The sequence below is a fragment of the Phascolarctos cinereus genome, unplaced genomic scaffold (genome assembly GCF_003287225.1).
Source record: "Phascolarctos cinereus isolate Bilbo 61053 unplaced genomic scaffold, phaCin_HiC Scaffold_4;HRSCAF=312, whole genome shotgun sequence".
Taxonomy (NCBI): domain Eukaryota; kingdom Metazoa; phylum Chordata; class Mammalia; order Diprotodontia; family Phascolarctidae; genus Phascolarctos; species Phascolarctos cinereus.
The window spans coordinates 378,263,491-378,275,507 of NW_027555847.1; the positions used below are offsets into that span (position 1 = coordinate 378,263,491).

At 40.1% G+C, this 12,017-nt stretch overlaps 1 protein-coding gene across 1 annotated transcript in view; it reads left to right on the forward strand.

Moving 5' to 3' along the window:
• Positions 1-12,017, forward strand: part of PSTPIP2 (proline-serine-threonine phosphatase interacting protein 2) — an 81,919-nt gene that overhangs the window by 30,472 nt on the left and 39,430 nt on the right. The window contains exons 4-5 of the mRNA XM_020985759.2: positions 2,072-2,106; positions 6,726-6,832. Of these exons, the coding sequence (XP_020841418.1) occupies positions 2,072-2,106; positions 6,726-6,832 (142 nt within the window). The remainder of the gene's footprint in view (positions 1-2,071; positions 2,107-6,725; positions 6,833-12,017) is intronic.

Below are 12,017 nucleotides of genomic sequence, written 5' to 3' on the forward strand. Positions count from 1 at the left end.
AGACAGATAGACAGACAGACAGATAGAACATTTATTAAGTGTTTACCGTATGCCAGGCACTGTGCTAGGGATACAAAACCAAGAAAAACAAGACGGTCTCTACCCGACAGCACATAGAAGGGGAACTAAGGAGTGAGGGGTTAAGCGGAGAGTAAGGTATCCATATCAAGGCAATCCCAGGGTAGAGCTATCCTTAGAAGGGCAAGGCAGCAGGTGAAGACCTAGAGCACACCATAGTAAGCTGGGAGTGAAGTGAGTATGTGATAGGGTGGCACAGACTGCAGAGTGTGTGTTAAGGCACTGCTCTGATGATGTCACTTCTGTGATCAAAGGAGAGGCACTCTGAGGTGTACTGGAAAGAACATTGGATATGGAGTCCAAGGACCTAGGTTCCAAATTCAGCTTTCTTATTATTGACCAAATAAATCCCTTCCTTTCTTTTGGCCTTGGAGCTCTCATTTTTAAAATGAGAGGATTAAAGTACATGATCTTTCAAGCCCCTTCCAGTTGGAAATCTGTGTGACCTTTTTGTACTTCCCTGTGGTTCTTCCTCTTTATACCTGCCTCTGATACAGGCCTTGGGCATGAATTCAGCGCTGTGATTGTCGAGGGATTCACAACATGTAGCTTCTGGCCCTGGCTCGCTCTCATGTCTAGCAATGGAATGTTAGCTAGTGAAGCAAAAATAGATTTCATTGGTGAGGGGAACAAAGATAGCGCCCTGATCTCTCCCTTTCACAAGCCAGAGGTCAGCAACAAAACAGTATTATTTTCCAGATAGGGTGGTACTTTTCCATAAGGTACTGTAGAGACCGTATATCTGCCCTAGCTCCTTCAAGTGGGAGATCTTCCTATGTATCTGCTAACATGTTCATTTACCTAATTTACTCTAGTAGCTACTCAGAGAAGCCCACTCATTTTTTTCAGGCCATTAATGAATTCCTTTAGGTAGAAGTTGACCTTATTTTGGCAGTGCAGCAGGTTCCTGGAAACTACCTTGAAAGGAAAGCAAATGTGTAATTTTAATGTCCAAACCTGGTATATCCCTCCTTTCCTGGCAGAGGTGGTAAAAATGTGTGCAGAATGTTGCATATACTATCTGATTTGGTTGGTGTATTGGTTAATTTTGCTGAGGTGCTTTTTTCTCCATTTCTTTATTATTCTTTTTTGCAAGGGGTAGCTAGGGTAAGGGGGAGCATTTTGTGAAAACAAAAAAAAGAGAGATAAAAAAGTTATGTAAAGAAAAGAAAGCAGAAGTCTGAGAAGTAAGGTATTTAATATTGTATGAACAGAGTGTCAGAGTAGAGCTGGAAGACAGGGACTGTCACGTCTGTCATTTAGTCAATAAGCATTTATTAAGCACTGCTACATGCCAGGCACTGTGCTAAGCACTGGAGAGACAAAGAAAGACAAAAACATGGTGCTCCCCAGGAGCCTGCATTCTAGTGGAGAAAACAGTATGCAAACAACTGTGAACATGAAAGATATGTAGCACGTAAATGGGAGGGAGTCTTAGAGGGAAAGCTGTACAGGGAACCAGGAAAGGCTTTGTACAGAATGTGTTTTGACATGTGAGCTGTGTCTTGAAGGAAGCCAGGAAGCTAGGTGATGGGGTGAGGAAGGCGAGCATTCCAGGCATGGACGACAGCCAGGGCAAATATCAGAGTTGGAGTCAGAAGATAGAGTCAGAAGGAGTGCCTTCTTCCAAAAAAAAATAAAAACAAACAAACCACAACCCAAAAATAATGTCAAAAAATCAAGAAGTGGTAGATCGTATTTTAAAAGGACCCTTAGTACTAATTTTCAGTCTTCTTTAAATAATAAAAGCTCTTAATAGGATGTTATCAGAGAAATGTAAGACTTAAAAAAATAATAAGGGTAGATCACAGTAAGAATGAGGGATAACTTTTGAATAGACCACGGTACTTTACTGGTGTCCAGGGGATATCAAAAAAATTGCAGGGAGGGCCTCAACATGTTGTGTAGAGGGAGCTCCAATGGGAGATTTATGGCAGGACATTATTTGGGCCTTTCCAAAACTGTAATCATATCCCTGCATTTGCTTTTTCAGCACCATGAAGAGGGCCCTGGAAGTCTTCAAGCAGCGTAAGTGCTATGTTTAAGCTTATTCTCTGTCTCACAATTTCTGTACCAGACTAGTGAAAGTCTAGTGGTGGGAGTACCTGTGAGGTGGAAAAAAAATTCAGCAGAATTCTTCTGGCTTTGTGATTTCAAGAGAGCTGAGCACCCTTGCGTAATTTCTCTTCATTCTTTTCATTTGTTCATTCAGCAAATATTACCTGGCGATTGACAAACGTGTTAAGTATCTGCTGTGTGCTAGGCAAAGGTGCTGTGTGCCAAATACACAAAACCAAAACTGAGCCAGTTCCTGTCCTCAAGGACCTTATGTTCTGTCTGTTTAATGAGAGGCAATATGATGTAGCAGAAAGTGTCCTAGACTTGGAATCCTGGAGCTCTGGGTTCTAATCCAGCCTCTTTTATTTGCTATGGAGGCAGCTCAATGTGTAGAGTGCTAGGCCTGAAGTTGGAAGACCTGAGTTCCAATCCAGCCTCAGAGACCCATTAGCTGTATGACCTTGAGCAAATCATTTAACCTGTTTGCCTAGGAGGCAGTCAGGTGGCACAGCAGATAGAGTTCCAGGCTTGCAATCAGGAAGATCTGAATTCCAGTACAGCCTCAGACACTTACTACCTGTGTGAGCCTGGGCAAGTCACTTAACTTCTATTTTCCTTAATCCGCTGGAGAAGGAAATGGCAAACCACTCCAGTATCTTCACCAAGAAAACCCCATGGATGGTATGGTCTATGGTGTCATGAAGAGTCAGTGTGACTGAACGACTGAAAAATAACAACGGTAACAGCATACTTTACTGTGTTCCATGGCCAAATCACTTAACTTCTCTGAATCTCAATTTCCTTGCCCATGAAATGAGGATAATAATGCTTAATTATTAATAATACCAACTTCATAGAACTATTATGGAGATCAAATGAAGTAAAATGTATTTAGCATTTTACATACCCTAAAACGTTTTTATAAATGGCCACTAATATTATTATTTGTTGTGGCTTGTTTTTAGCAAAAAGGACTGTCTTTCCCAGTATCGGGGCAGAGTTGGGTGATAACCATCATGGACCTCCTATGGGATCCCACTATCAGTGTCCTCAGTCAGACTATTATGCACAGACTTATCCCCTTGCCCATATTTTCATGTTTGTGCCAGTTCTGCAGACAACTCAGGGAGCTCCCATCAGCTGAGTACATCATACTCTGAGAGCATTTGCTCCCATCCTCAAATATTCTTACACAGGTAAAATCTGGCTAAATTGACTAGCGAAGGTAGCTTTATTGGTGTGTATAGACTTTGAGTGTGTAGAAGGGAAGAGAAGTACTGTGCTCAGGCTTTCCTGATGGATCAGATGTGTTGGATCCTTTTTCTGCTTTCTTAGATGTTTTATTGTTTTCCCAGACTGGATCTAACAATCAGTTTCTCCCAAATTTTGGTGCCATGACTGACGATTCCCTGGTGTTTGCTATCCTTCAAGGACTCTTGTTACTTTCTCTAGCACACACAATTTCTTCCTCCTTAGCCTCTTCTGTACAAACTCATTGTGACACTCAGGTGAAGTCCCACCATCTCACTCTTACTTAGTAAGCTCACCTGTGGATGGTGGATAGTCAGTTTATCTTGCCTCTTAAATCTTGGGGAAACTGAATTCAGGAAGGGGAAGCCCTTGAGAAGTCACCAATTGTCACAGTTTTTAAACTCCCAGTGTGAAGTAACCAATTCTCATTGTTAGTTCGATGGGGATGTTCCTCTTTTCTAGTTCTTTGTGGGCTGAGAAACGGCTTTCTTCCTGATGTAGCCATCTTTGTCTCAATCACAATACCTGCAAGTCAAATAGAAGACAAATCGAGAGGCCTTTTGTAATGTTTTTTTTTATCTCTGGACTATATTGCCTTTGTTGGGGGTGTAAATGAGATCTGGGGCTTCTGAGATTTGCACATGGTGCCAATGAATCACATGTGATAAGAAGAGTCAAATCTGAACTCTACTCTCGGCTGGCATTCACTTGCTATGGGACCTTGAATATGCCACTATATCTTTGTGGGTCATCTTCATTTATGAGGGGGTTATACTTGGTGACTGGGCAAGTAACTTAATCACTCTGGTACTCTGCTTCCTCATCTTTACAAATGAACTAGATGATATCTAAGTCTGCCTGTGTGCTTCACTTTTGGAAGCACTGAGTACCTTTCTCACGAGGTGACTCAGGGGATGTTCAGGTAGGATTAGCGCTTTTGGTGTGAGGGCTTGCTGACCCCTTTTCAGGACTGCCCATCCACCGAATTTGACGTCCACCTTCACCCAGCTCTCCCCTGTGGCTACAAGAAGCTGTATCATGCACAGTGACCACACCCCAATAAACTGACTCAGCAGACGGGCTAAACCAAGTTGAGGGTAACCCACATGCCTCAAACCATCAGTCAATTAGGGGGATGTCCACGCCAAGCATATGAAGACGCCCCTTGGTGGAATGGTTGGATGAGAACAATTTGTTCCAACAGCCATGAAAGCAGCTGAAGCAGGCACTGTGGAGTCCTTAGAGCTTGGTCAGTCATCGAAGACACCAAGGTCATCCACTGCATCCTGGGCCATCACCAGTCATCCTGACTTTTGACTTGTCACTGGACTCCAATGACCAGAAGAGAGAATGAGGCTGATGACTTTGCACGACTCTGCCTCACTTCAGTTCACATGCAAGTCAACGCATCGCCCATGATGTCATTGGTCTTTTTTGAAATAAAAGGCCAAACAACGACAAACTCACTGACCCACTGTTATAGATCTGATACCATTTCAGGTGCTACCCCCGAAGCCTTCCCTGATTCTTCTAGTGGTTAGAGCTCTCCCTTTCCTTAAGTAATCTTAGTTTTGCTTATCTACGTAATGTAGTTTTTCCTCGGTGGAATGAACGTCAGCTTCTTGAGGACTAGGACTGCTTTTCCTTTTGTCTTTGGATCCTCAGCCTCCAGGGCATAGCAGGCACTTAGCGATTGCTTGTCGGTTTTCATTGAATCTGTACCACTTGATATGGTTCTAGAAAGAGCTCTCAACTGGGAGTTTTTTGGGTTCTAGTCGTGGTTCTGCTACCGACTTGCCATGTGATAAGTCCCTTACCTTCTTCATCTGCTAGTGTCTCCATCTGTAACATCAGGACTAGAATGTTTCTGGGGTCTCTTCCAGCTCAACTGTTTTATGACATTCTCACTCCTGAAACTCAACACCTAATGCTTTCTGCTTCTCTGAGTGTGCTGAGTCCTTTTAATAAAGTTGTTATTGACGCGTACCAAGGGTGTATTGACAGTGATTGATCAGCAAGCTTTTACTAGGTGCCTGTTATGGGAAAGCAATCGGGGACACAAAGCTGGGGGCAACTAGATGGTGCCATAGTACACAGAGTGCTGGGCCTGGAGTCAGGAAGACCTGAACTCAAATTAGTCCTCAGACGCTTACAAGTTCTATGACCTTGGGCAAGGCACTTACTTCTATTTGCCCCAGTTTCTTCAGCTGAAAAAAGGAGGATAATAATAGCACCTTTCTCCCAGGGTTGTTGTGAAGAAGAAATAAAATAAAATATGTGTAAAGTGCTCAACCCAGCTATTATTTAATAATAGCTACTAATAACCTTATTACTATTTTAAATTTTAATATAATTTAATTTTTAATATTATTAATAATATTATTAACTATTATTAAATTATAAAGTCTGCCCTCAGGAGACTTTTCCAACAGAGGAGAAAGCACACACATAAATAGGTGTATATATATGTTCAGTTGTTTTTCAGCTGTGTCCAACTCTTCATGACCCTATTTGGGGTTTTCTTGGCAAACATACTGGAGTGGTTTGCATTTCCTTCTCCAGTTCATTTTACAGATGAGGAAACTGAGGTAAACAGGATTAAGTGACTTACTCACAGTCACACAACTGGTAAGTGTCTGAGGTTGCATTTGAACTCAAGAAGATGAGTCTTTCTGACTCCTGGCCTAGTGGTAAATATACACAACATACATACATAAAAAGAAAATACAAGGTAACTTTTGTGGGGAGGCACCAGTAACTGGGAGGGGAGGGATGGGGAGAATAGATCAGGTAAGACTTCATGTGGAAAATTGTGCTTGCACTGGGTCTGGAAGGAAACCAGGGATTTCAAGAGACAGAGGGAAGAAGTGAATGCCTTGCATGCACAGAGGACAGCCAGGGCAATGTTCAAGTTGACTTGCTCACAGTTCTGTTGCTATTTATTGAACAAGCTGGGATTCAGACATGAGCCTCTCCAGATGTTAATTCTTTCTCTAACTGGGGTTCTTTGTGTATTTTGTGTCATGGACTGCTTTGGCAATTTGTTAAGCCTGTGGACCCCATCTCAGAATAATGTTTTTTAAATGAATAAAACAAGATACAAAGGATTATAAAGGGAAACCAATTATATTATATTGAAATAACTTGTGAAAACATTTTTTTAAAAAGTTCTTGGATATCAGATTAAGAGTTCTTGTTCTATGCCATGTCCTTTCCAGTAGTGAATGAATTTTATGCCATTGAATTTGTGTCAAGCATTTTCACATGGATAAATTAAGATGAATAAATTAAAATTTGGATTCATGTCGACATTGGTTTCTTTCTTCTCCCTTTTGCAGAAATAGACAATGTAGGACAATCTCATCTCCAGTTGGCACAAACTCTACGGGAAGAAGCTAGGAAGATGGAAGAATTCAAGGAAAAGCAGAAAATACAACGGAAAAAGGTTAAGTTTTCATATTAGCAAAGAAGCTAATTCTCCTGGTAATAAATGTTGTGGCCCATTCTTGTCTTTAGACATTTTGGGTAGTTCATTTCCAGGCCCAAATCCACCCTTACCCAGTCCTTAGTCATTTTTTGAGAGAATATTGTTAATTTTGCAAGCCATTTGAACTTCTCTCCTTAAAAACTACAAACACCAAATTTCTCTGTATCTGGAATATGCTCCAGAGTGCTCTGTACACAATGTCCAGCTCCTTTCATGAATTTTCTTTCATAAATTTCCTCTTAGAATCAAAAAGTAAATCTTTTGTGTCTTCTTTAGAAAGTCCCAAGTTTATTTTAAAATTACATAATTATTTGTGTCATAATAGGTACTTTGTTGTACCTCTTCCTCATTCAGATATCTTATTCTTTTTTTTCTTTAAATACTCTTTGGAGAAAAATGAGTCAATGCTAACTTCTCTTTTTAAAAATACCTTTTCTTTCACTTCCTAGAAAATAGGTTGTAGAGAGAGATCTTTGCCCCCTTAGTTATAAAACCAAACTAGGTGTGGAGTGAGGGAGACAAAGAGAGATCTTTCCAGTCTTTTACTAGAGCATGGGAAAAAGAAACTCCCACCATCACCAAAATGTCTACCCTAAAGATATTCTGGCTGAAGTAACAGTATCAAGTCTTAGGCAGAGGCCTAGAGAGAGATCATGGGCTTCCCAAAACTGCAGCAGAAATAGACCAGGTATGACCAGATTAAGAGCCATTCCAGGGTCAACAGAAACCTCACTGAGAGTAAGATTCCCACTTGTGTAAGAGAAATGAATGCTTCTGGTATCCAGACCACTGTTGGAATGGGTTCATAAAGGCAAACTGAAATGGAGAGGTAGACAGCTATTCAGATCATTTGATCAAGGTTCATGGCCAATCTGGATTTTTTTGGTCTCCAAAACTCTATCTCCTAAGTAGTAAAGGTATTCTTTGATCAAGAATTACTCACATAATGAGCTTAATTCTTTTTTTCCTATTTCTTTTTAAAATTAGTTTCTTAATTTAATTTTTAAGATTATTATATAAAAATTAACTATTTCTCCACCCCACTTCATCCCTCCAAACCATTGGAAAAAGAAAAGGAAAAACAAAGTCTTCCCAACCAATATTCATAATCAAGTATAAAAAAATCTTTCATTGGCCATGTCCAAAAGAAAGAAAAATAAATATCTCAATCTGCATCCTGAGTCCAGCATTTCATCATGGCTCTTCTACAGTAGTGGTTGGTCATTACATTGATCAGAGTTCCTAAAAATGAGCTCAGTTCTTTCATTATTTGTCCTGTGTGGACAAAATATCCTTATAAGAAGTGTTTAATAGAACCAGAAGGAGAACCATTGACCTTATTTGATGTAGTCTTTGACTCTTGAAAATTAGATTAGTTGCTCTATTCTGCCCTTCCCCCTCACTATAATGTCACCCCATACACACCGTAATGTAGTGGAAAGAGCACTGGATTTGGAATCAGGAGGACCAAGACACAAGTCACAATTCTGACAGTTGATAGTTGTGAGACTCTGGCAAGTAACTTCTATGAGCATTGGTTCCATTATGGGTAAAATAGTCCTAAAAATATTCATACAATCTATGCCACAAAGTCAGGAGCAAAAGTTAAAGTGTAAAGCTCAAAGTGCTTTAGAATTGTGAATTATTATGTTACAGAGATTTTCTATTGTAGGTGCCAGATAAAAAGGGGGCATATTGAAAGCATGGCATAGTGCAGAGAGAAGAGCGTCAGGGGAGTCAATATCCAGTCTTCATTCTGCCATTAACTAGCTGTGTGCGCAAGGGTCTGTCACTTCACTTAGTCTCAGTTTTCTCATCTGTAAAATGAGAGTATTTAACTAGATGATGCCTAAATTCTCTTCCCATTCTACCATTTCCTGATGACAATGTGGGGACACTTTGTGACTTGACCCAGGTTGCAGAGGTAGTAATAGTTTTAGTTTGGGTGGCATTAATAAGTACTGATAGAGTTAGGAGAAAGGGGGGATCACTGTGGGATAATGGCGTTTACCATTACTTTGAATTTGCTGAGCACTTCAGTTTTACATTACTCAACACAAACCAACATTTGTTAAGTACCTGCTAGATGCAAGGCACTGTGCTAGATGCTAGGGACAGAGAATAAAACAGCCTCTGGATTCAAAGAGCATCAGTCTTATGGGGAGATATAGCACGAACCCAGATGAATGTGATACAAGATAGACAATAGGATGGACCGTGATAAGGACTATCCTAACAAAGTACTCTAGGAAAATTAGAAGAGGAAGAATTCAGCTTAAGACAGGATGATCAGGGAAGGTTTCATGGGAAAGATGGTACCTGAGCTCAGTTTTAAAGGAAGAGAAGGATTTCAAAAGTCAGAGAGAAAGTGTGAAATAAGTGTAATCTAGGCAGAGAGACATGAGGAAATTTGTGACAACTAGTTGTTTGTCTGGAATTTCTTGTATTGTACATACAGCTTCTTTCTTTCCCCCAGATATATTGGTCCTGGAGGAGGAGCTGACATACTCCTTGCTCTTCACTACCATTTCCAGACCTTCCTTTTGTGGTTGGCCTTCATTTTGGAGGTTCAATCTAGTGAGATATATCACTCTATCTAGATGTTAGAGGCAGTTATCTATTGGCCTCAAGATCGTTCTTCCTCAATTCTGAAGGAGTTTAGTATCTGGCTTGGAGTATTCCTCTCCACTCTCAATCCCTGACTCCCCAGCACCTTTGATCTACTCTTTCACTCTACCTCAACCACATGTAGTACAGTAAATTTTAATTAACTGGCTCTCAGAAAAATTAACATGGGCATGACATGCTTTTAAATTTAATATACATTATTAACTTTTTTCTCCATCCCTTTCTTAAATCTAGATAACCAACAAGGCAATAAATCAAGCCCTGATTTGTAGTGTTTGCCAATTTCCAAGGTATAAATGCTCACACTCAAAATTTAATGGTTGGATCTGGCTCCAGCACACCCCTGGCACACCTTTAAGATTAGCATTATCCACAAGTGTTCTACTTTTGTAATTAGGAATTCTGAATTTCCTCTACACACCCATAACCTTCTTTCATCTCTATGTTTCACTCTTTCAAACATATTTTTTGTCTTCACCGTGACCTCAGTCCTTCTATCCCTTAGTAATCTTCTGTGCCATCACCACTGATCTGGCTTCATTTTTCTCCCTTTCGGATCATGACACAACAGTTAACCAGTTAAATGTTACATTATCCTCTATGCTCAAATCCCTTGCTCCTTTGTTGTATAATGGCTCATGCTGTACCAGACCCAGACTCTCTCTTTTCTTATGAAAAAGTGGCCCCCATGTCCTACTTCTTATCAAGTTTAACACCTTTACTTGTATCTTGATCGTATCCCTTCCTATTTCTTCTGATTACCCTGATAATCATCTCCATTCTCTGTAATCTTTAATCTTTCTAAATGTAGTGGCTTCTTCCCTACTGCCTACAAAAATGCCTAGATCTCCCCCATCTGCAAAAAAAAAAAATGTCCCACGTGAATCTTCCATTTCCTTAAGATGTCATCCTGTAGTCAGTCTCTCTGTCTCTGTCTCTCTCTGGAAGAAAAACTATTTTCATTTGTTGCCTCTACTTTCTCTCCCCTTACTCATAGTCTCAGACTTTTTCAATCTGGCTACATTCTCATCACTTAATTGAAACTTCTCTCTCCAAAGTTCTCAATGATCTCTTAATTGTCAAATTTGATGAACTTTTCTCAGTCTTCCTCCTTCTTGAACCCTCTGCAGCATTTGGCACTATTGCCATCCTCTCTTCCTCGGCATTTTATCCTCCCTTTAGGAATATCTTCTTATCTCCTCCTGGATAGTTTCTTCTTTCTGGGTTTTCATGACATTACTCTCTCCCCTGTCTTACCCCCTTACTATTGGTGCTCCCTAAGGCTTTGTCCTGGACCCTTTTCTCTCAATAACAGAGATTCAAAGGGAAAAAAAAAAGAATTTTCCACAACTACATGAATATCTAGAAGAAAATATCTCTTAAGCAAGAGGTAAAAGTGAAATAAAAGCTCTGGAGGAAAGAATTAGAAAAATAACTAACTTAGAAGAGAGAGTATTAAATCTTATCCAAAAACTGGAAGCACAGGACTGTTGCCTTTCTTTGTATTGTCAGTGCTTAGCACAATGCCTGGCACACAGTATGTGTTTACTACATGCTTATTGAATGACTTACTAAAAACCAGTTTTTAAAAAGGCCTTGACGCTGTATTTCAAGAAATAATAAATGAAAACTGCCCAGATCTATTAAAACCTGAGGGTACAGAATGAAACATTTTTTAGATATGAACAGTGTGGAAGATTTGTTTTATTTCAGTATGCATATTTGTTACTAGGGTTTTCTTTTTCTTTTTTAATTGGGGTGGGGAGGTGGGAGATAGAGAATAGATTTTTTTTTAATTGAAAAAAAGTATAATTTTTAAAAAGAAGCAGAGGACAAAATAACAAAAGAAAGAGTCCACTAGTCACCTCCTGAATTGTGGAATTGTGGTTTGTCCTTTGGTCTTAAAGAGGACCATGGCATCAGGAAGATGATGACTTGCAAGTGAATTGGTTTTGGGTTTTTTTTTCCTTTTTTTGGTGAGGCGATTGGGGTTAAGTGACTTGCCCAAGGTCACACAGCTAGTAAGTGTTATGTGTCTGAGGTTGGATTTGGACTCAAGTCCTACTGACTCCAAGGCCAGAGCTCTATTCATGGCGCCACCTAGCTGCCCCAAGTGAATTGGTTTTAAGTGAGGTAGGACTATACAAAGTCACCAGCTTCACTTTCTCCTCCAGAGCCATCTGAGTCCAATGGCCAGATATAGATCAGGGCAACTGGAGATGGCCCAGGATGCGGTAGAAGACCTTGGCCTTTTCAAGCCAAGGCCTTTCTAAGTTCTTACTTTGACTGAGGCAATGCCCATTCAGTGATTAGGTCTGTGTTTCTGATATAGGAAATCTAGATTTGGAGTCCAAGGCCTCGAGTTCAAATCCTAGCTCTGATGTGAATTGACTGTATGACCCTAAGCAAGTCCCTTAACTTGTCTGGACTTCAGATTTGTCACCTCCTGAAAGAAACTACAAAAGGAAATGTTTCAGGAATGTACAAAAAAATACTTTAAGAATCTGAAAAGTAG